A 27,080-nucleotide genomic window follows, 5' to 3' on the forward strand; every position below is an offset into this window, starting at 1 on the left:
ATATATTTGATATATTTAATAATTTCAGGCTTGACTTCGGGCTTGACAGCACTAATTGTAATATATTTTAAATTTTAATTTATTATTAATTTATTATTAATTTTCAGCTGCTATTACTCCAGTCTTCAGTGTCACATGATACTACGACGATAATGATAAATAATTACGACACTAAAAATAATAATCCAAAATCAGGACGTTGACAAAAATTCATCTCAATTGTTTTTAAGTCAAACCAAAGCTATTAGTACCATATATTGCGCTTATCTCATCTAGCCGCTAGATGTCAGTAAAGGATGAATGATGTTGATCCGGGAAAGTCCAAATAACCAGAAGCGCTTGCGATTGAATTCATGGACCCCTACATATATTGGTATAGTCCCATTTGCTTTCATTGTATCAGACAGCTAAGTTTCAATTTCACTATTATAATTTAAAAAAACTGTAAACTGCTTGTTACAACTGACTCCACATCGAAACAAGGATCAAATCAAGGCACAGAAGGCAGACGTTCGGGTTTTAAACATTAAAATTCGCCAGCTGTCAAGAAGTCAGACCAGACTATGGCGTTTCAGATGTCAAAACTTGCTGCTCGCGTTTCGCTCTCCAAAAGCGTTGGGTTCATATCCAGCGCTGGAAACAGATGTCCGAGTCATCTCAATTTCATCAGCAGACTTGCACATCGCTCCTTTCATGCGCTCAGAGGGTCTGCGAGTATCAAAGTGCTGCCCTCCCCGGGGGTCTTACGTAAAGCAGACAGGTGGGAGAAGGTTTCCACGGCCTCAAAGTCACTTCACAGTCAGAGTGGAGGGGCTGTTAAGCCGAACCGCGCCACCAGAGTGATTGTAAGCGCCGTGGGGGTCTCAGCTGCAGTACTGGCCTGTCTGAGTACGAGCACGCTGCACGCCATGAACGCGCGGCCCGACCTGAACCTGGATTCTGAGAGCAGTGACTGGAAAGAGGCAAAGAGTGAGTCCCTCTCTAGAGAGTGTACACATGTCACTGTCCAACACACACTTCACTGACAGAGAACCACAAATAAATGTAATTTGACTAAATAAGCAAGAAGTATATTACCGCCATTACGGTTATCTGGGTCTTGTGAAAGACAATAATTTGCTAATAACTACATTATCCCAAGTATCTATCTATCTATCTATCTATCTATCTATCTATCTATCTATCTATCTATCTATCTATCTATCTACACTACCAGTCAAAAGTTTTTGAACAGTAAGATTTTTTTGTTTTTTAAAGTCTCTTTGCTCACCAAGTCTGCATGTATTTGATCCAAAGTACAACAAAAACAGTAAAATTTGTAAATATTTTTGCTATTTAAAATAACTGTTTTCTATTTGAATATATTTTAAAATGTAATTTGTTCTTGTGATTTCAATTAGTTGCATTAGTAATTATTCTAAGATTCTGATTTGTTGCTCAAAAAACTTGGTATTAATTACTATAATTTTGAATGGTAGTGTATAATGTTACAAAAGTTTTTATTTCAGACAAATGCTGATCTTTGGATCTTTCTATTCATCAAAAAATCATGAAAAAAATTTACTAAATTAAATATTGATAATAATAGTAATAAAAATGTTTCTTGAACAGCAAATCATGCATCATGTGACACTGAAGACAGGAATAATGATGGTAAAAATTCAGCTTTGAAACCACTGGAATAAATTAGATTTTAAAATATATTCAAATAGAAAGCCGTTATTTTAAATGGTAAACATATTTCATAATATTGCTGCTTTTGCTGTATTTTGGATCAAATAAATGCAGACTTGGTGAGCAGAAGAGACTTGTTTTAATAAAAACATTAAAAATATTACTATCTATCTATCAAAAATCATGGTATTTATCAATATCAAATATTTTCTTTTTATTTATTTTCTTATGACTTGGTTTGCATATTTTGTCTTTAATAGAGAAGCTTTGCTCCATGGATAAGGAGAAGAGGAGGGACATGTACAGGGTTGACTTCATTCCTCTGGAGAAGATTCCTGTCTGGAGTCCATCAGGTAAACAAAACACATTAAAACACTCATAATTTATACTAATACAAAAAGTGAATCTTTTGTCTTAATCCTTAAGCATTTTAACCTCTTTGGAGTTCAGAAGGCCTTAGAAGGACACAGACTTGAATAGATTGTTGTATGTAGACCAGCTTATATAGGGGTTGTTTTGTGTAAATACATGTTAACATTTCTCTGTGCTTCCTCTTAGGTGTCTCTTCTCATGAACCTCGGTACAAAGTCAATGAAGAGCTGAATAAGAAAATATCAGTTTTCACTGGTGACATCACAAGACTGGAAATAGACGCAATCACTAATGCAGGTGAGGAAAAATTATAGTCTACATTACCTGGTCTGCCAAACGATTTTATTGTTTTCCAGGAATGCTTTTGCCTGGCCATATATTATAAACTTAAAACACAGATTCAGCAGTTCATTGTGGTATACACTACCAGTCAAAAGTTTTTAAACAGTACAATTTTTGGTGCTTTCTAAAGAAGTATTTTCTCCTCACCAAGTCTGTGTTTATTATTACAGCAAAAACAGTACAATTGTGAAATATTTTTACTATTTAAAATAACAGATTTCCATTTGAATATATTTTAAAATGTAATTTATTCCTTTGATTTCAAAGCTGAATTTTTAGCATCATTACTCTAGTCTTCAGTGTCACATGATGCTTCAGAAATCATTCTAATATTCTGATTTTCTGCTCAAGAAACATTTATTATTATTATTATTATTATTATTATCATCAATATTTAAAACACATATTTTCAGGATCATTTGATGAATAGAAAGATCCAAAAATAAGCATCTAAAATAAAAGGCTGTTTTAACATAATATATTATACCATTCAAAAACTTAGAGTCAGTATAATTTTTTGGGGAACGAAATTATAGATATCTAGCAAGGATGCTTTAAAATGATCAAAAGTGATGATAAAAATATTTATAATGTTACAAAAGATTTATATTTCAGATAAATGCTGTTCTTCTGAACTTTCTATTCATCAAAGAAAACTGAAAAAAATCTACTCAGCTGTTTTCAACATAATAATAATAATAATAAATGTTTGTGAGCAGCAAATTAGCATATTAGAATGATTTCTGAAGGATAATGTGACTGGAGTAATGATGCTAAAATTCAGCGTTGATATCAGAGGATAAATTACATTTTAAAATATATTCAAATAGAAAAGTTATTTTAAATAGTAAAAATATTTCAAAATGTGACTGTTTTTGCTGTACTTTGGCTCAAATAAATGCAGGCTTAGTCAGCAGAAGAGACTTCTTTAAAAACATTATAAATCTTACAGTTTAAAAACTAAAAAAAAATGTAACTGCACAAAGAGTCAGGAAGATTTGGCATAGTTGCTTTAGTGCTCTAGGCCCTGTTTTCTCTGAATGAACACTGCCCTATATATTAAGGCAGTGAACCTTTCATCTTCTTGGTTTGCAGCATTAAATGTCTATTTGAGTTTAGAGAGCACTTCAATTGAGTGAAGAATACCCTTCTCAGGCATGTTTCTCTTTTTCCAGTACTGTTTTAATAAAAGTTGCCATTTAGAAGCAGCAGAAATCATCAGCAATCCTCTTCGGTAGTTGTCATGTCACTAGGTGGAGATAGAGCTTACTTGTCTGTGTGTGTGGTATCCAGTCAGTCCCTTTGTAGACACACCTGAAGGTTTCGTAACATTCATCTGCATTTGCGAGTTTGTTCTTGGCAGTTGCAGAACAAAGTGACTTTCAGGAACTTTCAAGCTTTTCACATTTGCATCCTTTAAATAGCTAAAGAGACAAGTCAAGCACTAAGATGACAGACTGAAAACTCCCTCAGTTACATCTTAGCAAAGATGCACCTGCAAACCTTAGTCAGAATTGCTATATTTAATTTTGCCAAAGGAAACAAGATTGTGAGAGACATATTTACAGCATATTCAGTGGGTTGTACTGTTGTGTACACTGGAGTCAGTTCTAAACTAAGACTTTAGTGCTATACACTACCAGTCAAATGTTTTTGAACAGGAAGATTATTAATGTTTCTTAAAGAAGGCTTATCTGCTCACCAAGCCTGCATTTATTTGATCTAAAATACAGCAACGGCAGTAAAAATTTGAAATATTTTTACAATTTAAAATAGCTGTTTTCTATTTAAATATGTTTTAAAATTTAATTTATTCCTGCGATTTCAAAGCTGATTTTTTTTAGCATCATTACTCCAGTCACATAATCCTTTATGAATCATCAAATATTCTAATTTGCTGCACAAAAATATTTATTATTATTACTATGTTGAAAACAGCTGAGTAGAATTTTTTTTTGTTTCTTTGATGAATATAAAGTTCAGAAGAACAGCATCTGAAATAGAAATCTTTTGTAACATTATATTTTGTAATACTTTTGATCAATTTAATGCATCCTTGCTAAACAAAAGTATTAATTTATATAATTTCTTTCCCTAAAAAAATACTGACTCCAGGCTTTTGAATGGTATAGTGTATAATGTACTAAACTGTTTTAAATATTGATAATAATACATGTTTCTTAAACAGCAAATCAGCATATTAGAAATATTTCTGAAGGATGATGTGCTGATGACTGAAGTAATGATGCTGAAAATTCAGCTTTCATCACAAGAATAAATTATTTATTTGATGTATTTTAAATCAAATAAATTCAGGCTTGGTGAGCAGATAAGATTTTTTTTTTTAAACATTAAAAATCTTACTGTTCATAAACTTTTGACTGATAATGTACAGTCCTGGCCAAAAGTTTTGAGAATTACATAAATATTGGAAATTGGAAAAGTTGCTGCTTAAGTTTTTATAATAGCAATTTGCATATACTCAAAAATGTTATGAAGAGTGATCAGATGAATTAGTCCTTCTTTGCCATGAAAATTAACTTAATCCCGAAAAAAAACTTTCCACTGCATTGTTAAGAAGGCTTCACAGCAAGTGCCAGGATCGTCTCCTAAAGAGGATTCAGCTGCGGGATCGGAGTGCCACCAGTGCAGAGCTTGCTCAGGAATGGCAGCAGGCAGGTGTGAGCGCATCTGCACGCACAGTGAGGCCAAGACTTTTGGAAGATGGCCTGGTGTCAAGAAGGGCAGCAAAGAAGCCACTTCTCTCCAAAAAAAACATCAGGGACAGATTGATCTTCTGCAAAAAGTATGGCGAATGGACTGCTGAGGACTGGGGCAAAGTCATATTCTCAGATGAAGCCTCTTTCCGATTGTTTGGGGCATCTGGAAAAAGGCTTGTCCGGAGAAGAAAAGGTGAGCGCTACCATCAGTCCTGTGTCATGCCAACAGTAAAGCACCCTGAGACCATTCATGTGTGGGGTTGCTTCTCATCCAAGGGAGTGGGCTCACTCACAATTTTGCCCAAAAACACAGCCATGAATAAAGAATGGTACCAAAACACCCTCCAACAGCAACTTCTTCCAACAATCCAACAACAGTTTGCTGAAGAACAATGCGTTTTCCAGCACGATGGAGCACCGTGCCATAAGGCAAAAGTGATAACTAAGTGGCTCGGGGACCCAAACGTTGAAATTTTGGGTCCATGGCCTGGAAACTCCCCAGATCTTAATCCCATTGAGAACTTGTGGTCAATCCTCAAGAGGCGGGTGGTCAAACAAAAGCCCACTAATTCTGACAAACTCCAAGAAGTGATTATGAAAGAATGGGTTGCTATCAGTCAGGATTTGGCCCAGAAGTTGATTGAGAGCATGCCCAGTCGAATTGCAGAGGTCCTGAAAAAGAAGGGCCAACACTGCAAATACTGACTCTCTGCATAAATGTCATGTAATTGTCGATAAAAGCCTTTGAAACGTATGAAGTGCTTGTAATTATATTTCAGTACATCACAGAAACAACTGAAACAAAGATCTAAAAGCAGTTTAGCAGCAAACTTTGTGAAAACTAATATTTGTGTCATTCTCAAAACTTTTGGCCACGACTGTACATCTATCCCTCACAGTCTTGTTTTCGGTTGTGTTCAAATAAATATGTCGCCTACCCTGACTAAGGTCCATTTTAGGTCAGGAAATGAATCAGTTTGGTAATTAATCTACTGCTATTAGAGTCAGCATATTCCAGGTATTTAGCATATTGACATTAGCATATTCATACAGCGTTAGTAGAGTGCTCAGGTTTATTATTTCTCCATCATCAGCTCTAAGCTGCCATAAAGAAGAGCAATGACTGGTTAATGTTTTAGCAATCGTATTACCACAGGACCTCGCGCTTACTGCTAGTCGGCCTAATGGAGCTCATTGAAACAGGTGTGCGGAAAGATTGTTTTCAGACTTGTTTTCAGGAACATGAGCAGAAAGAAAAGAAGTGGGCGAGGAGAAAAAGAAGCTGAAAAGGCAAAGGAATAAGAGTGGGTATGGAAAGAAAGAGTGGGGTTTGTCTGACAGGGCATTGATTCATCTCTCCCAGTTGACGCATTGATCGGCTGGCCGTAGGTCTCGGTGTAAAAGCGTGAGGATTAACAGACTGTCCAGTGGTCATTAATTTAGAGGTTGAAATGAACTTCCCAGGACTGCTAAGTGTGCATCTCACTCACCAAAGTACCCAAGTGAGCTCAAGCACACACTTTTGATGATTGTACCTGTGTTTTTATAGCATGTTGCTTTTTAGATCCACATTTTGATGAAGATTATGAAGGAAAATATATATATTTTTTAATAATATGCATGTGTTGTTCACAAGAAGGACATTGTGTATTGCAAAAGTAAAGAGTGAGTGAGTTAACTTTTAGTACATTTTTGTTTTGGTTTTTTTTAGCCTAAATTTGCTTCTCAAAAAACATGCATCATTATTATTTTGTTCAAAACAGCTGAGTATAATTTTTCAGGTTTCTTTGATGAATAGAAAGTTTAAAAGAACAGTGTTTATCTGAAATAAATAAAAAATTATACTGACACCAAGCTTTTAAATGGTATAGTGTATAATGTTACAAAAGCTTTTTATTTCAGATAAATGCAGATTTTTGGATCTTTTTATTCATCAAAGAATGCTTAAATGTATTCAACTGTTTTAAATATTGATAATAATAGTAATAATAAATGTTCCTTGAACAGCAAATCGGCATATTAAAATAATTTCTGAAGAATCAAGTGACACTGAAGACTAGAGTAATGATGCTGAAAAATCAGCTTTGATCACAGGAATAAATTACATTTTAAAATATATTCAAATAGAAAGCAGTAATTTTAAATAGTAAAAATATGTTTAAAAAAGTTACTGTTTTTGTCAAATAATTTATCAAATAAATGCAGGCTTGGGGAGCAGAAGAGAATTCCATGAAACCATTAAAAATCTTTTCTCTGTTCAAAAACCTTTTTGAGATTTATGTATTTGAGTTGTATGTTTTAACACAGTTTTAACATAACTTATTAAATATGATGCATATCTGTCATATTTGTCACATAAATGAAATATTTCTGCACTAAAAGAGTTCTGCACAAAAAATGATAGCATAGTTTATTAACTTTTTATTTATTTTATTAAAAAAAGGATTTTCAACATGATTGCATTCCACTCATATGCTTAGAATAAGCATAAATCTGTTTATTGCAAACAACATTCATTCATTTAAAAAATATGAGCTTCAGCTAGATAAAATGGGTAAGATGAGATGAATTGGATTTCTTGATAAAGTATATAAATTATTGTGTATTTAAAACAGTCTGTTTATTAGTACAAAAATCATACCTTTATGAATAAATTATTAAGTTTATTAGTTATGTTAAAACTGTGTTATTCAAATAGATACATTTTATATGCAATTAAAATACATAAGTGTAGAATGTAGTCCTAAATATTTTTTGACTTCAGCAGATTGATGTTAAGAAAATTATGCATGCACTGTTCAAAGAAACCCACCCTTTATTATTCAGTGATCATGCATTTGGCCAGAACCATTACAGATGTTCCAGTCCACTGATTATTTTGATTCCATTTATCCCTTACCTTTTCATCTGTGGAAGCTGCTACACCAGAGGTGAGCAAGATGTTTGGGAAAGAGGCCATATGGGGTTTTAAATGGAGGATGGCGGGGCACATAATAAAATTACCTTTGGATTCAATGTTCTTCGCGATTGGATCTTCTATCTAAAAGCTAAAGGAAGTCTATGCACTCATTCTAATAAATGACACACAATTTTCTGAAGTATGTCTGACTAATGCGGCCACTCAGTTCAATTTCTGAACTGCCTTTAGTATTGCTTTACAAAGATAGACCATTTTCACCAGGCTTTGTACAAGGTTTATTTTACTTCCCTAGAGTGTTTATGATTCATATTTACACAATGGTAAGCTAAGAGCCTTAGCCTCTTAAAAACATTATAGGAATAATTAAAGGATTATTTCATTTCCAGAATAAAAAATTCTTGATAATGTATTCATCTCTGTGTCATCCAAGATGTTCATGTCTTTCTTTCTTCAGTTGAAAAGAAGGATAACATTCCAGGATTTTTCTCCATATAGTGGACTTCAATGCTGCCTAACAAGGTTGAAGGTTCAAATTGTAGTTTAAGTGCAGCTTCAAAGGGCTCTACATGATCCCAGCCAAAGAATAAGGGTCTTATCTAGCAAAATGATTGGTCATTTTCTAACCTTCAACCCGTTGGCTTCCATTGAAGTCCACTATGAAAAATATTGGATTGTTTTCCGCAAAAAAAAAAAAAATATTTTTGACGGAAGAAAGAAAGACATGAACATCTTGGATGACATATATACTGTAGGAGTGAGTAAATGATCAGGAATTAATCCTTTAAAATTGACAGGTAATTGTGTGTTTGACTAAAACAAGATGGACGAACAAATAAAAATAGTACACAGAGGAATCACTATCAAGGGAAATGTGTCATGCTCAGGTGTGCATATTATTGAAAACTGTCATGAACGCATCTGATTTTAAAGGAGAAGTTCACTTCCGGAGCAAAAATGTACAGATAATTTACTCACTCCCTTGTCATCCAAGATGTTCATGTCTTTCTTTCTGCAGTCGTAAAAAAAAATTATGTTTTTTGAGGAAAACATTTCAGCATTTCTCTCTATATTGGACTTCTATGGTGCCCTGAGTTTGAACTTCCAAAATGCTTCAGATGCAGCTTTAAACGATCCCAAATGCTGCTGTAAACGTTCCTAGCTGAGGAAGAAGGGTTTAATCTAGCAAAACGATTGGTTATTTTCTAAAAAGAGAAAAAACTATTTATATACTTTTTAACTGCAAATACTCATCTTGGTCTAGCTGTGCTAAACGTATTCCTGTTTATGACAGTTAGAGTATGTCGGGAAACTCTCATCTCATTTTCTCTTCCAACTTTAAAATCGTCCTACATCGCTGCAGAAGTACCGACCCAGTGTTTACAAAGTAAACGTCCAAAGAAGGTCAAATGCCCTTTACAAAATAAAAAAGTTAAAACTTGATTTTGATATTGGAGGAGAAAATAAAATGGGAATTTTTCAACATACCCTAACTGTCATAAACAGGAATACACACAGTTCAGCAGAGCTAGACCAAGACGTGCGTTTGTGGTTAAAAAGTATATAAATTTATACTTTTTTTTTTTTTTTGAGAAAATAACCGATCGTTTTGCTAGATAAGACCCTTCTTCATCAGCTGGGATCTTTTAGAGCCCTTTGAAGCTGCATTTAAACTACATTTTGGAAGTTCAAACTCAGAGGCACCATTGACGTCCACCACATGGAGAACATTCCTGAAATTGTTTCCTCAAAAAACATAATTTCTTTACGACTGAAGAAAGAAAGACATGAGCATCTTGGATGACAAGGGGGTGAGTAAATTATCTGTAAATCTTCTGGAAGTGAACTTCTCCTTTAAGTTAGGTGCTGCTGAGCAATTACCTGTATCCAAAAAGTGTCACATAGTGTGGCGTTTCTGACCCTGGTCCTGAAAGTGTTAGTTAACCCAAAAAAGAAAAATTCTGTCATTTTTTACTCACCCTCATGTCATTCCAAACCTGTAAGACTTTTGTTCATTTTCGGAACACAAATTAAGATATTTTTGATGAAGTCCAAGAGCTCTCTGACCCTCCATAGACAGCAGGGGTACTACCATGTTCAAGGCCCAGAAAGGTACCAAGAACATCAACAAAATAGTCCCATGTGTCCCATGTTGTTCACATGCAAGGCTGACGGTAGTCAATTGTTGATTAAAGTCTTTATTTTTGTTTTCTTTGCACACAAAAAAAAAATACGGATGAACCACTGATGTCACATGGACCATTTTGTGCGCGCGCATCTTGGTTGCAGAAAACCCGGGAGACATAGCGTTTAAAAAAAGAAAATTACACGGATACGGTACAAAACAGTTTGATTCTAAAATATTATAGATTATTTTGATTAGATGTTATTTTAAAAATGTTCAGTGCATATTACAACAGCTTGTCACCCAACGATAAGAACGGTTATTCAACGAAATTAATGTTAGTGAGTGGGATTGGTCTGATAGATCCGTTTGCCATAGAGGTAATCGTGTACCCAAATCAAGTCAAGTGCAAATTACATGTATATAGCATGCCTCAACAGGCTTCACAACACAATGCAGACATAACAAAAACGATCAATGTCTAACAAATTATCTTTACAAACACGATGTGACATTACTTGCCATAAATTCTCTGAATTTTGATGCCTGCAATTTAATCCCTCTTAGCAACTAAAGAGACAATATTCACCTCTAATAGACTAACCGTGTACCCACTGCACAACACAATATTTTCACTGTTGTCTTTTCTTCTTTTTCAAATTTTTCTTTTGGGTTTTATGCTGCGTTCCAGGCAGGTTTTTGAGCTTGTAAATCAAGACTTCAAATCACGACTTACGACTTTGTAGCGTTCCAGGCAAGTCACCCCAAACTGCCTGAGCGCATTAATTATTATTACATTATTATTAATTTGTTTGCAACGTTATATTGTCCTAAAGTCTATTTTTTCACTGTGTACCACTTGCATAAACACCGCACCCGTAGGTGCTGACATAGTGGTTTCGCGGGCTATGTCACGTCAGAACTCGGAACTGGGAGTACATCGATCTAGCACAAGTTCACGAATGAGAAGTCACGGGTTTGACTGCCGTTCGGATGCACTTTCACGGGTAGAAGGTTGGAAAAACATAGTAACGGGTTGCCTGGAACGCGGCATTATAGCGGTTCCAGTCGTCTTTTGCAACCGACATGCGCAGTTGAACCAGCGTGACGTATGTGTGACGTAGGCTGATAATTGGTCTATAGAATATAGCACTGGAGATCAATCATCTCCAACATGCAGTTAGATTTTTTGGTGGTTTGGTGGCACTTTTCACAGTAGAGAGAAAATGCTTATGGTTGCCATGTTGGGTGAACCGAGTAAAATATTGGGCAGGTTTAAAGCTCTGATTGGGTATTTTGGTTTGGATCCTATGTTGAAGGGATAGTTCACCCAAAAATGAAAATTTGATGTTTATCTGCTTATCCCCAGGGCATCCAAGATGTAGGTGAATGTTTCTTCAGTAGAACACAAACGTAGATTTTTAACTCAAACTGTTGCAGTCTGTCAGTCATATAATGGCAGTCAATGGGATCCACGGCTTTGAGAGCCAAAAAACATACACTGACAAAACCAAATTAAACCCTGTGGCTCATGACGATACACTGAGGTCTTAATACACACAACAGTCAGTCTGTGCAAGAAACTGAACAGTGTTTATATATATATATATATTTTTTTTTTTTACCTCTGAACCACCGCAATCTCCTAAGCGCGTTCACAACAGCCAGCGTGTGACAAAGAGCAAGCAACCATAACTTCAGTCAATCCGGCTTAAAAGTTTGCAACCTGTGAAAAGTCAACACTCCGAGATTAGTTTGCGCAAGCAAACATAATCTTTTAGTTTTTAATCCATTGTAACAATCAGGATAAGCACAAATAATTACCATTTTAAGTAGTCATCGTATCCACAATCTTTCTGTGTAAACAATGAGTGACATATACGCGCAACATATTACGCTGGCTGTTGTGAACGCGCTCAGGTAAAAAATTATATAAATACTGCTCAGTTTCTTGCACAGACCAATTGTTTCGTGTGTTAAGACCTCAATTTATCATCACGAGCCGCAGGGTTTAGTTTGGTTTTGTCTTTGTATGTTTTTTTTTTACTCTCAAAGCTGTGGGTTCCATTGACTGCCATTATATGACTGACAGACTGCAACGGTTTGAGTTAAAAATCTTCATTTGTGTTCTACTGAAGAAACAAAGTCACCTATATCTTGGATGCCCTGCGGGTAAGCAGATAAACATCAAAGTTTCATTTTTAGGTGACCTATCCCTTTAAATGCTTGTTGAGGCTCGTTAGGTGCTACTGAGCGATAACAGGGCTATCGAATGACAAAACAATTTCAGGATAATTGACCTGTGGGCTGGATTAAATCACGCTGAGGGCCGTAGATTGCCAGTGTGTTTGCTGAGTCTTTTGAAGGTCAGAATTAAACAACCATTGAACTGAGCAAAAACGTCCAAACGCACGTTCTTTGAAACTTTGAGAACTCAATCAGTCAATAGTGAGAGTGATGGAGAGGTGGGCTGGAGTGGGGAGGACTGTTTGTCTGTTGTTCTCAATAAAGATTGGATTTACAATAACATTGCCTCCACCCCCTGTCCTCTCTCTCCTCCCTCTCACAACATTTTACAGCTCTTGGCTCCTGGATCTGCCCTATAAAACACCGTAAACATAAAATCCACAAGCACTTAGGAACTGTCCTTCCGAGAGCAGGGGTGGAGGGAGGGATAAACATCCTTTTTACGCCACTAGCCATCCATCGCTCTGTCAATCCACCCATCCATCTAGTTAGTGGGAGAGGATATACTGTCCCGTATTGGTTTATTAAGATGCATTACATTGCGAATAGTGTATTGTGATTGGGATTGTGAGACAAAACCACATGCCCTTGTCGGTTTTACAACTGAAAAGTACACAAAAAGTATTGAAAAGCATAATATTATTATTAGAGAATGTTATGATGTAGGATCATAACCTCGAAACAGAATACACAGTGTTGTTTAATGAATGTTATTTGGAGTGTCGCCTCACAATGTTTGCTCATGGGAGAAACTGCATTTGCGCTCCATGTTTATTCATATTCTGCTGGGAATTAGGAGCGAGTGTCAGTGTTCCAGACACAGATAGAAACGGATTTTATCCTGGATAAGAGTGATGCCATGCAGTATAGATTTAACTGGAATTTGATTGTCTTTCTGTATTTAAAAAAGCAGAAAAGAAAGTGAAGGGTGCCGTGAATGGGCTGAAGATTAATAGTTATTTTTTTAAAATTTCTACTTTTGACTGACAGCGGAATAATCTGGAAAGCCCCAAGATGTGTTGCGCAGAACTCTATCTGTACCCTCAGCCAGAAAAATAGCCCCACAGATAGAGGAGCGAGGCATGACAGAGGATGAGAATGAAGGGAGTAATGCTGCATTTCTGCCTGCGCAGTTTTAGCCTTCACTGGCGGGTAAGACGGTATGCATAATTCACACTGATATGTCTTCCTTTCACAGAAAGCTTGTGATATTCACACAGCTTTAGCAGGGAGTGTGGATAGCGCCACACAGGCGTATGTAAAATGTGTAGACATCTCTAAATAGGTCTGAAAATGCAGCTTATTTGTCAAAGAGCATAAGCCATTAAATCTGTTATCTGTTGCAAATGAAGCTCAGCATCCTTAGCTGGTGGTTCAGACCCCTCTCACCAGCGTAGGCGAATTTAAAATGAGTTCACACTGAGAAATCTCACATCTCTCAGCATATGCCACATTGTTGCTAATTGGAAACCAAGCTTGTTGGAGGGAAATGGTTGTCACACTCGCAACCCTAATAAATTCATTCTGTCTGCGTCGCTTAGAAAATTTCATTTCAGAGAAATGGCTTTTCTTTTATAAAGCGTTTTAGCCAATTTCGTTTGTTTTGTTGAATTCCGTGGCAATTTGAAAGAAGAAAAAAGGTTTAAACATGCATGTGAACAATGAATACCAATTGAGTGAGAATATATGGGCCATTCTACAGAATTGGTGCAAACTGATGTCCCACGACCAAAAAACACATTTGAAAAGCAGTTAAGTATTCAAATCCTAGATGTTCACTAAGATCCTTCTATAATCCACAATAATATTTAAAATATCAGTAAGCTTAATATATATAAACTCACCATTTAGTAGATGCTTTCAATTGGGAGGTGGCTGTTCCAAACCCTGATATATTTATTTTAGATTTTTGTGTAAAAACAATGTGTCCTGCATTTTCATGTATTCACAGTGTATGTTTTAGTGCATTGGCTGAGACTGATTTTAACTACACCCCTACATTTATGATCAGGAAATATTCATGTGTCCCTCTCTCTCACAACTACATGGTAAGTAGATAAAAAAAATATATATTTTTTTAAAAAACGTCACTACCAAACACTTTCTTTCTGCAAGTTTTGGTGTCTGTACAACTGTTCAAAACTGTGGTAGCTAACCATGTGTTGTTTAAGATCTTTAAGGTAGGTTTAAAAGTATCTAAAAAAACTACCAAAATGGTCACTACCGAAACATTTGGTAGTTTCAGTAGTGACATCGATTTTTGGGGTGTTTTTCCATAAAATGTAGTGTATATGTACAACTGCTCGGAACTTTGCTAGCTAACCATGTGCCAATTAGCACCTTTGAGCAAGATTTAAAAGTACCTAAAAATGTCACGGCTGAAACAGTCATGACCAAAACATTTGGTAAAGTTTTAGTAGTGACATCATTGTTTTTTTTGGATGTTTTTCCATAAAATGTTGTTTTTACACCTGTTTACAACTGTTTACAATTGGTCTAGCTAACCATGTACTGATTAGCCTTTTGAGCTGGGCCTAAAATAGTCAAATTTTTAACAGTTATGGTATTTTAGTTTGTTTTAGTAGTGTTTTAGTACAGTACAATATGTGGGTTAAAATTCTGTAATGTGATGTGGTCACTACTAAAACATTACTGTCACTACTGAAAATGTGCAGTCATCCCTGCTAAAAAAAAAAAGATGAAACCAGCCTAGGTTGGCTGGTCTTAGCTGGTTTAAGCTGGTGGTCTCCCAGCCTGACCCGCCTGGCTAGGCTGGGAAAGTGTCCAATTCCCCTCTAAACCCAGCCTGGTTGACCAGCTAAAACCAACCAACCAGCCTAGGCTGGTTTTAGCTGTTTTTTTCAGTAGGAATGGTCAACTTTATGCCTTTTACAAAGAAAAATTGGATTCAAAATGCAACAAATCTCATAAATTACACTTAAAATTTTATTAAAATTCTAGTTGTTATTGATTTACCTCTGAAAACGCATTATTAAATGGTTATTAAAAATATATATATTTACAGGGAAGATGTAGGCAAAATCTTAACAGGTCAATATAACCCTTCTTATTAAATTATTATTACTGTTTCGGTAATAACAAACTCTGACTTTGCACTAATTCTGTAGAATGGCTCATATATATTTTGTAACGTCCAGAAATGTACCGCTGTGATTGAATTCTGTTTGATGCCTAAGGATTTGGAATCAGCTTATGGTTACTGTACCTTTAATGATATGAATGATTCAGAATAAAAAAAAAAGAAAGATCTGAGCATGTTTGCAGAATAGCAGCCTCGCAGCAATTATTTCAGGCCTCGTTAAAAGCCTCCCACCTATACCGTTCTCTCACAATCAATCGCCACTTTAGCTCCAATGAAGGAATGTGAAACTGTTGGTCTCCTCTTAGTCTAATTAGTCTAATTGACCCAATGTGGTAAATGCAGAGAAAGAAGGCATGCGGTTCATCAGGGACGACTTCTGAGAGTTGCTGCTGCTGTTTGGATAGGTGTAATTGTAATTCTCAGTTTGGTTTCGCTCTGTACAATGTGAGAGGCGCCTAGGTGTAGCTTCTCGGGATTTGATTTACCAGTAATTGGGACTTGTCAAACTCTCAAGTTAATTGTTGGGTATTGTGAAGTTGGCCTTTTTAACTGGTAATTTTACTGGCGAAAGCTACTTTCAGGTACTGCTTCTCTTTGGCGGATCGTTACGGATGCTGTTACAGCGCCTTGCTCCATATGTCAGTGTCTGCGATTGTCTTCATGCTTAATAAGACTCAATAATTTGATGTTGCCGTGAATTGTGGAACGCTATGAAAGAAGGTGCTGTTTTCCAATTATCTACAATTACATTAATTTGAGAAATGGGTTGGGGAACAGGTGCAAAGGACTAATTGAACTGTATGTTGTTGAAGAGACACAGCGCGTGCTTTTACGTACACATTAGGCTTGTGTTTAAAGGCCATTCTTTCTTGGATACTGTGTCTGCGCTTCCCCCCTCTCATTATATTGATCTCTACATTGCTTACACAGGCATTACCACACTCTCCAGATTGGAGGCATGTTTCCTCTTAAATAGGCACTATCAAATTGGCTACTGCTTTCCTTATTCACTCTTTCAGTGAATGAGTGTGTGCCATATTAGTGCCACCATGGAGATTTTCTCTAAACCGTTTAGCTTCCTTAAGAACTGACAAGTGGAATTTGTCTTATATATTAGGTGTGAATATTGTAAAAGCACAGGGACATTTTTTCCTGGATTATTCTATAGTAACTACGTACACATCAACAGTGCATTTCATCACAACTTTTAATGATACATATATCAATGAAAAAGATAACAAGCTTTATTAACTATTCATCATGATGTATATCCATATCTATAACGAGAGAAAGAAGTGATTTACATGGACTACTTTTTGAATAGTTCACTTTTAAAATGCATCAGAAAAGGCTGGAAATTTGCAGATCCGGTACGGATATCCTTTCAGTGTTCCTACCTTCCCACTCTCCCGGCTAATGCTGCGTTTAAGTCAGACTGTGAAAAAAAAGTGGATTGTCTTTAATCAATTAAAGACCTTTGTTCTCTCTCTTCCTTCTTAGCCACACAAGATGCAGAGGTTCACAGTGTTACATATTTTATTAATCCCTGATTTCTGTTTTTCCTGCACCTCAGGGGTTTTGCACACAAAGATCCTTTTTTAGATTCCGTGTCCACTTTCTGGTAGTTTCTGTATCTTTTGCTTTTTAACATGCTAAATTGAGTGCATTATCTATGTCAGCCTGTCAGTTTGGGTTCACTCATCAATTAGGGTTGCCCCCGTTCATGATTGTCTTTAAGTGCCTCTTTCTATTTAGTTTAAAATGACCTTCCGTCGTAATTGAAATGCATTCGCCTGTCGCTGAGCAGGTGAGACTACTGCGCTTTGTATATTTAGTTTGACTGTTCTTGAAACCTCCATGTGGTGAATGGACAATGTGATTTTCAGACATGAGATATCCACTTTTTCAGTCTTATTTTTTTTGACAAATTCTCTTTGTGAACATGATACCTTTTTCTGTGCCTTCATCTCCTCTCTTCTCTTTCCTTTTGTCTTCTTCTACCCCATTTTCTCACTCTCATTAAAAGAAAAGAAACCCAGTAGCAATTTGAGGTCTTTCATTGTCAAAACCATTATCACCACTGTCAGCTCTCTGGGTTGGGAACAAAGTCCTCGTGCTGCGTGCAAAAGAAATAGAGAGAATAAAGGAAAAGCCCGTAAAAGGAGGGAGAGAGAACTGAGAATTAGAATTTGAATAAGAGCCCCCCCAAAAGATTTCTTTTTTTTTGTTGTTGTCATCGTCAGTATTCCCCAGAATGGAAAGGCATCAGTTTTCCCCAGTGCATATATACACAGTAAAGTCCAGGTAGTAAAATTATATCTATATGAACCTGGTCCCAGATCTCATCATCGTCATCATCATGCTAACCCTTAAAATGAGCTAGTTTTAGGACACTGATAATCATTGGTACTAAGATGCAAAATTATCATCAGCTTCAGTTATCATCTGAATTTTGGATAACATCAACACCAAGAGTGGTTTCCCTGGCACTTTCTGACTATTACAGGTATTTTAGGCATGTTCCAAACATTTTTTTTTTTTTTTTGCCCGTTAAGAACAATGTTTTGAAAACAGACTAAAGGAGGCACAAAGGGTACTTTGGAATAGGGGTGTGCCGAATGAAATCCTGCTTCATCCACATATCACAAGGTGTTCCTTTCTGAACATTTTTATGTAGCTATGTTTTTGTTTTGCATCTTTAATGTAGAGTGTCCGCAGTACAGTTCATAAAGGAGACATCGGATGCTGATTTTTCTCAAGTTGGTATGATTCTTTAGGTTCTTCGTGAAATGTCTGCAACATACTTTGGCTAAAATTTTTCAATGGTCATGTAAAACAACACCCTTTTTACCTTGTCAATAACAGCTCTGTTCACAGTGAGCCGTTTCGGTTCATGTCTAAATAATAATGAGCTACTGCACACTCTGCCCCACTCTTGTTTTTTTTTTTGTGTGTGTGTATTTGGTGGATGTCTGCAAACTTTGGTTAAAAACAACATCTTTTAACCTGGTCAAAAGCCAACCTGGTCTCATGACAAAAATGTACCTGTGGGAACATTTTTGTGATGCGTACCAATAAATACACATGGCATTTCAACAGAAATGTCCACTGGGTGGTGCTGAAAGTGTGTGTTTTTTTCCTGGAACAGATGAACGTACATATAGTATGTTTTATGTGACATTGGTTTTGTATGTGTCACCGCAGTTCTGACTAGAAATGTACGTTGAGTGGTGCTATAACTCTAATGCTCTATGACTTTTTAAAATAACGTAACATCTGCACTACACCTAAACTTATTTTCGATCCGGCATCTTTTGACTATTTCATTGTGCGAATTTTTTTTCACGGGATTTGTACCCAAGGATTCTGCATCATAAGTCCAATTCTGTGCTGGGTGAGCTATTGAGCAAGCTTGTTACGCCCGGAAAGTGAAACGTATGGAGCTGTAATCATAAAGGAAGATTACAAGTACTCGCTGTTTTTGGAAACTGCAGTGATTTGTACTTATTGGTATGTATTTCATGTCTAGTGAAACCGTTCCCACAGGTATGTTTTTGTCATGAGATCAGCTAGTCACAAACGTTTTGGTGCATGTCTCTTTAAATGATAATGAGCACTGCTTACTCCACCCATCTCTTCCATTTTTTTGTGTATTTGTTGAACCATTGCCATCAAAAACTAAACAAATCCATTGCATCCTCAGTGGCTCTGAGTTCACTTTTATATCCAAAATGCAAAACACCTGCACTGCTTACGATACACTGTTGTCGCTACAGTTGCTTGAGTGCAGAGAAAATGGCGGATGGCGTACAACTGGCTGAGGGTGGAAATATGCCAATACAGGACAGTCCATCTGCGAAAATCAAAACGGCTTAATAATTGAGACTGTTTAGGTTTTTTGGGATTAAAAAAAGGAGTGAATGGATTTTTTCCTTGTACTGTGGTTGTGTCTACACACTGCTAAGACACATTTATAAATTTACATGCAAAAACCAGAAACCAAAAAGTGAATATTGTATCCGATGTCCCCTTTAACACCTGATTTTGAATAGTAGTCATATTAATTCTTGTACGTGGAGTACCATCACTAAATTACCCAATTCATTTTGCAGAATCCTGATTTTAGTTTTAAACATATTCATTACACCAGTCCTTATAGTGTGAAAACTATACTATTTTAAGTATAAATATTTAGATTTTAAAAAAATCTACTTGAAGTCTATCCAGTAATAACATTTTGTGTACGACAGATGAGGGACAAATGGTCCCCTTAGAATCGGCACACCCCTACTTTAGAACCTAGGGAAAAGAACCCTTACCCAACTGCTTGACCTGATAACAGGAACAGAATAGTAAGGGGGTTATAAAAAAGGCTATCACGTGTATGAATAATCTATGTCTGGTATTCCCCCTTCTCGGTACCCTCGATTTGTCCCATAGCCTGGATTTCCTGTGTGGTTCAGGGTGCTCCTATATAGAGTTGCATTATTAGAGGGAAAGATAGTATGAATGTATGTCATATCCTCAACTTTTGCCTTGGGCTGCAAAGGCTGTTGGGCAGACATTGGTGTCATTTGAAAGCCGTGAGCTCTGATTTCTAAGATGGACGTGTCTTTTATGGTTCCAGACTCAACATAGTCATCGTAGTGTTTGCTGGCACCTCGCGACGCAACAACATCTCTGCCGTATATCGAATGGTCACTTGGCGCGAGGTACCCCGCACGATGTCCGTACCAGCAGAAAATGCCAAAAATTAAGAACAAAGACACCAATGCTGTCGCACCCCCAATAATTCCAGCAAGTGGTAGGGCTGACAGTTGGTCAGCTCCTCGATCACTGTCCTGGTCTGAAATAGGCTGCTCTAGGGGATCCGTCTCTGTTTTGGCACAAGCAGGATGCTCATGCTCTGAGTTTGTGTTGATGTTTAAACCCCCAGTTGCGGTAAAAGAGGTTCTTTTGCCATCATTTCCAGAGAGAGGCACCAAGCAAATGATGTAACTTGACTGGGGCTGTAGTTGCGTAAGTAAATACTCACGGCGATCCCCTGGCACAAGTGTTTCTGTGATTGACCCCATTGCGGGACTGTTGCCTAATCGCAACCAGGAAAGTCTAAAGGAGGGGACAGGCTGTGCAGCCTGCCAGGTAATGTGGACTGTCTCTGGTGTGAGAGGTTTTACACTGATTAGTAATGATTTACTTGTAACCCCATTTCCACCTCCAAGACTGTCCTGGCTAATATCTGAATACTTGTGTCCTGGTCTTCTGGATCTGAGGGTAAAGAGAGAACCCTGGGGAAGTGGAGGGGTTGTCGTAGCAGGCGCTTGTGTCGGAAAGTACGTTTTCTCCTTCTTTGCTCCATCGTTTCCAACCATTCCTCCTGAGGTATCTACACTGACCTCGCAGTCTTCCAATTGACTCGTAAGGTCTCTTAGTGCCATGCCTCTTAATCTCTCTGGTCCATGGCAAGTTAAACCTCTCACAGTCACTGATGATCCACGCTCGTGCAACCAGTCATGAAGCCAGCGGAGGTTACAGCCGCAGTACCAAGGATTTCCTCTAACAAGTAATTGCGAAAGGCTGTCCAGGTCCTTGAATAAACCTCTTGGGAGAGTCGTCAAGTTGTTACCTGATATGTCCAGTTTCTGTAGCCTTCGCATCCCATCTAGGGAGCCTCGCGGCATGTGGGCTATAGCATTGTCCTGAAGATAGAGGCGAAGGAGATGCAAACTCGGAAGGTTTAATGGTGGTGCCTGGAGAGAGTTACGAACCAGAGAGAGCTCTGTGAGATTAGATAGCCGTGAGAACGTATCATCTGCGATACGTTGATTTGCCAGCAAATTCCCATCGAGGAAGAGACGCCTTAGAGAGGACAGACCTCGAAACGCATGTGTCGGAATTGTTGAAATCCGGTTGTCGTCGAGACGGAGTTCCTCAAGTGATGCCGGCAGTCCTGACGGTATACTTGAGAGGTGATTGCGTGACAAGAAAAGAAGACGCAGCCTTGGATTGTTGGCGAAAGCTTTGTCTTCTATACTTACGGTTGAAACGGAATTGTCGTCCATGTGAAGCTTCTCCAGCAAGGGGAGCCGCGCAAGAGCGGATCGGGGTAAAGTTCGTATATTGTTGTCCTGTAGGTGAAGTTCTCTTAACGACGGCGGCAGATGCGTTGGAAAATCATCCAGTTCATTATCATAAAGGTAAACTACTCGCACAGTCAACCGTCGCTCTAAAGATGTTGGTAGCCCGGCATTGTCTATGCGGTTGTTTTGCAGATAGAGCACAGCTGCTGTTAATGGTAGTGGTGGGATGATACTCAACCCTCGGTCATTGCAGTAAATAAAGCCATCGTCGCACCTGCAAGCTGAGGGGCATGGCACATCTCCCTGAAGCTCCGCCTCCCCAAGCGCTGCCTCAGCAGCGGCAGCTGTTGCCGCAGCAAACTCGAGGACTTCGACCAATAATGTCAGGCATAGGAGAAGCAGGAACAACCAATCGCGGAGTTCAACTAGGCTCTCTGTGGCCATAATTCCAGGCAATGTACTCCACTCTCTCTGCTGAGGTAATTTAACCCAATGTCTCAAGTCAATATTCTTGGTCGGTGTAGTTGGGAAAATGCAGGTCTTTCTTGGCCTTCTCTACTTCCAATCACAAGCCCTGTGGGGAAATATAGAAAAGATTTCTATGCTCAGAATTTTTTTAAATACATAGGTTACATTTGGTTTAGAGTTCAGTGCAATTATAAGTCCACATATCTGTTATATATCTTTTACAGAACTTCTGCTTAAATGTGAAAAACATTCAAAGAGTTTAGTAAGCAAGGGCAGAGAAAATCAGTCAAGCTGAATGGCTTTCTAGATAACCTTAACAGAACAACTGACAGGGAGCATTAGACATAACATTAGAATAAAAAAGGCTGAAAGAGAACGGCAAATGGATTGCAGTTGAGCTATATAAATAGTGTTGAAAGAGTTGAATGTAACGATTACATTGCTGCAGTACATTATACACAGAAAATTGCAGGTGTGAGATGGTTATTCTAAACGTATATTAAAATGTGATTGACATTTGAGTTCCCGGAAAAACAATTACAGGTTTATTCCTGGAATGACCTTAAGTCATATTCCAATTCAAATGTTACAGGGAACTGTGTTTGAATAAATCACTAGTTTAATTTTAGCTTTAAGTTTTTGAAAGTTCACACAAGGGTCAGATACACTTCTCATTTTCGCCCTGATTTGCAATTGAGATTTAGTTGAAAACCACAGACGTTTACAACAAATTGACATGCATAATGGATGCTGTTTCTTGGTTGTTATTGTTTTCAAAATAGCATGAATTATTCAGAGAGACTACATAGAATACCCAATAGAGATTTCACTCCGTGTTTAACCAGTCATTGACTAGATGGCTGAGGATTGTGAATTTCCTGTGTATGTATTGTCTATAAGCCTCATCTGTGACACTCTTATCAGTGTTAAATAGAGGAAGGAAGGCAAAGAATATTTAGCTGGAAATTCATTTTTAGGTGTAAAATGCATCAAAAGGAAGAGTAGCAACCTGGTCTCATGACGAAAACATGGAAAACCTCTGGGAACTTTTTCGTAAGACACAAAATACATACTGCCATGTAGGTTTCGTGACGTTTTTTTTTTCTATGAAACAGATAAACGTACATATGGTAGTTTTATGTGACATTGTTTTTGTCGTGTCACCCCTGTTCTGACTTGAAATGTTCACTGAATAGAGCTATAATGTATGATCTACACTTCACCTGAACGTAAAATGTGAATGTGACATAAAAACGCATTCGCAAGCATGCCGTGATAGCTTGTTTTTCGATCTCTCATCTTTTAGCTCTTTCATCGTGAGTCATTTTTTCACGGGATTTGTACCCAAGGATTCCACATCTTAAGTCAAATTCCATGCCGGCTGAGCTACCGAGCAGCTTGTTACGTCTAAAACAGCAAAACATATGGAGCTGTAATCATAACTGTTTACGAAAATGATTACAAATGTTCACTGTTTTACTGCCTCTAGTGAAGATTTCTGTTGGAAACTGCACTGATGTGTATCCCACAGGGACGTTTCCGTCATGAGATCAGGTAGCAATCACAGTATACTTTTAATATCATTTTGATGGATAACTATCAGATTTTTATTTTCAAATAACCAAGTTCTTGGATCAGGGTTCTTAAAGAATGGCCTGTTGCACAGTAAAATTATCACTTAATTACCACTAAATATCTTACATTCATTCATATTATTTTAGTGCCACAGTTATTCTTGGAAACATCACTAAGAATGTTTAAAACTGCCAACTAATCAGTAATGTTTTGCAATTGCATGCCCTTGTATTCCAAGGAAAATGTATTTTAATTATGGCATTACATTATAGTTGTATAGTTTCCAGCTTGTCGCAAAGTTTCTTTTTTTTAAAGGATAACATTTTTTTGGCTCATTAAAACGTACATTTGTACACAGTTTTGAGACATTAACATACTCCTGTGTGACTAATCCAAAACGCAGTTGTTTTTGTGAGTATTTATGTGTGAAGGGTTGGTGTACATCGCTCTCTGCAGGGGCCTCATTCTTTTTGCTGCCTGCCTTCCTATGGGATTGGACTCAAGGTTGTTTGTGTTGCAGGCCAGGCCAGATGGGAGTTGGTTGGCTGCCTCTTGGTTACAAACGTTGTTACCTTAGGCAGCGACTACATGCAAAACAAACCCTTACATGGTGCTAGCACCCATGCAAAATTGATCGGCAGAAATTAAGAAGAGAATAGCTCACTTGTATTGGAAACGATTCCATTTTATTCTGAACACTTTCATCCAGTTTGTTCTGACTACAGACTTTCTAAGGAAATGATTAGCAAAAATACTGCATTTTTAAAAATCAGATATCATTGTCACTTTGGCTGTCTTCTTTTTAAGTCTGTCTCTTTTTAAATGAGGTGCGTTGCATGAAAGCAGAAGCAATTTAAATGTCACTTTTAATGGCTCTCCCAGTGTGTATACATTTGGGTATTTTTAGAAAAAAAATCAGCTGTCTCTCAGCCCCGACAGTGTATTTTCATAAAAGAGGAGTGGGAGCCTGAGGACAGATAGAAAAGAGAATAGCTAAAAGGCCTTTTATATAAAACATGCCTTTATGCTGAAGTATTTTTTTTCATACGTTTAGCAAAAGGTAGTAAAATACAGCAGCATTTTTGTGAATGTATATGTGAATGCGTTTGGGGCTCTGTGGAGTTGATCTACAGAACAACTTGTAAGTTTGCCTTTAGACGGCAGAGTGACCGCGAGAAGCTCTTTCTCTAACTTGCTGCGTGGTTTGAAACACTTGTGTGTAGGCAGGTTAACTTTACATTCTCTGTGTTCTGCGTCTCTCAAATGTTTCTATTCTCTGAAGAAGGTTTTCATCCTGGCCATCTCCGTAACCGCCCACTGTGCGTCTGTAATCTCTTATAATCTCTTCTTATACTCTTCTTTAATCGTACTGTTTTTTTTTTCTTTTCCTTTATATCCTGCTGATCCTCCTGTGTCAATCCTGCATTTTCATTCTGCCTAAATCTGCTTTTTTGATCCTTCTTTTGAGTCTTTATTTCTTTCTTTTTTTTTTTTCCTTTTTGGTGTCTACTTCAATTCTGTTGACAATATAAAAGGATATTTTTCTGCTGCATTTTTCTGCTTTTTGTATTCAGCCACACAACTCTTTACACATTTTCATATTGTGTTATTTACAACAGAATTATAAACGACAGTTCTTACCTTCTAGAGAGTATCCCACATTGTCCTTTGGCTGGAGTTTGAACAGTGGCAATCGTCCTCTTAAATCAAGATATTGATAAAGGGCTCAAGGTCTTTCTTTTTGATTCTCTATGTCCTTTTGATTTTCAATTGCAGCCCTTTATTTGCAGGATTCCTATGAATTGTAGGCACTAAAAAAGGGAGAACATCAACCAGAAAAACCCTGGGAATTTTTTCCAGTGTCAATCAATAGAAGCAAAATTTTCATCACTTCCGTACAGCATAAGTATATCCGAGCCGATGATGTGTATTCGAGTTGCAGTGTGTCCTTCAAAATTGACATCATGTTGATTGCGTTTTCTCGAACGAGGATTGACGGAAAACCTGGATGTTGTAACCCCTCATCTTTGGGACCGTGTTACCTGTGAAGAGAACATTTTCAGTGAATTAGAGTGCCAGGAAAGGAAAGAAGACTTTTATATTCACAGTGTGTCATTTTCTCTTTAAACTTGGCTCGACCTAAAAAGAACTGTATTTCAAAGAATATGAAAATGGTGAAGTCAAGTTCAGTGTGCAGAATTAAGTGGAAAATCTCTTTTACAGACTGCTCTAAGCCATTGCCAGGACCAAAAAACGCTAAAATCAAGGCACACACATATTGTTGCAAACTGGGTCACATTGTTGACAAGACTGCGGTAGGGCAAGAAATGATGGATGTCTATTCTGACTCAATTCTCTGTTTTAGGTAAAGACAAGAATATTTTGTTTCCCCTTCCAGATTTCTGAGACCAATTAAAGATGACCTATTATGCCCCTGTTTACAAAATGTAAAATTAGTCTCTGATGTCCCCAGAGTGTGTATGTGAAGTTTAAGTTCAAAATACCCAACAGATAATATTTTATAGCTTGTTAAAATTGCCAGAACAGAACATGCCATTTTTATGTTTGTCCCTTTAAATGCAAATGAGCTGGTGCTCCTTGCCCCCTTTTTAGAAGAGGGCGGAGCTTCAAGAGATGGCAAAAACAAAACAATACAATCTCATGCACTGAAAATGTCTTTAACCTTTTATGTTCAACCTGGAATCGGTTTAAAAGTCAGTCATCTGATTAAACTGCATAATCAATGCACACTTCTGTATTACACAGACGGGGAGAACAGCGCGATAAAAATAACAACATTGCGTGCTATCACAAACTTTATAAGTCCACTTGTCCAATTATACGCTAGACAAATTCAAGCAGTTGACTTCACATTGCTTTCATATGTAATTTTTAACTACCACATTCCTATTTACAATCATTCTGGTGGCACGCAACAATAGTAGCTTTAGCAACATTAGCCTTACAGAGTGCCAAGAAGTGCTTTCAGAAAGGCAGTTTGGAAAACAAACCTGTGATAGTTACTTTGTCCAACATAAGCTCATTGGAAATACGTGCCTCTCCATACATGTCTGCAAAACTGAAAAAACTTACCTATATGTATGAATCACTGTGGTTTCCAGTTGAAATGAACACTAGAGGCAGTACAACTTTTATTCCTTTTCACACAATGCATGATTTACACAGAGTTTTGATTAATAAAGCCTAATTTTATCTGATTTACTTACAGAATATTATGGCTTCAAAACTGTTTTAACATTGTGCGCGGTTTGAAAACTGATACTTTTGAATGTTGTCATCACATAAAAGTTTTCTAATTCAGTACGTTTGCTTGCTAGCTCACTCAATATGGTGTTGCACTATGAATTCCGCATGAGGAAGTTAAAATATAGCACGGCTGCATCCACAAATGCAATCCAGCAATATGTATTGAATGTTTGTTTTAACACTACTCTCT

The 27,080-nt window shown here is 37.3% G+C and overlaps 2 protein-coding genes across 2 annotated transcripts in view; one reads left to right on the top strand and one right to left on the bottom strand.

Annotated features, from left to right (window-relative positions):
• Window positions 1-306: 306 nt before the first annotated feature.
• The window catches only part of macrod1 (mono-ADP ribosylhydrolase 1), a 96,259-nt gene continuing 69,485 nt past the window's right edge, over window positions 307-27,080 (top strand). Inside the window, exons 1-3 of the mRNA XM_073820759.1 lie at window positions 307-969; window positions 1,935-2,027; window positions 2,233-2,343. Of these exons, the coding sequence (XP_073676860.1) occupies window positions 564-969; window positions 1,935-2,027; window positions 2,233-2,343 (610 nt within the window). The 5' untranslated portion in view covers window positions 307-563. The remainder of the gene's footprint in view (window positions 970-1,934; window positions 2,028-2,232; window positions 2,344-27,080) is intronic.
• flrt1b (fibronectin leucine rich transmembrane protein 1b) overlaps window positions 16,696-27,080 on the bottom strand; it is a 29,214-nt gene continuing 18,829 nt past the window's right edge. Inside the window, exons 2-3 of the mRNA XM_073821128.1 lie at window positions 25,265-25,665; window positions 16,696-22,154 (exon numbers count right to left, since the gene is read on the bottom strand). Of these exons, the coding sequence (XP_073677229.1) occupies window positions 19,877-22,024 (2,148 nt within the window). The 5' untranslated portion in view covers window positions 22,025-22,154; window positions 25,265-25,665 and the 3' untranslated portion in view covers window positions 16,696-19,876. The remainder of the gene's footprint in view (window positions 22,155-25,264; window positions 25,666-27,080) is intronic.

The sequence above is a fragment of the Garra rufa genome, chromosome 16 (genome assembly GCF_049309525.1).
Source record: "Garra rufa chromosome 16, GarRuf1.0, whole genome shotgun sequence".
NCBI classification, from domain to species: Eukaryota; Metazoa; Chordata; class Actinopteri; order Cypriniformes; family Cyprinidae; genus Garra; species Garra rufa.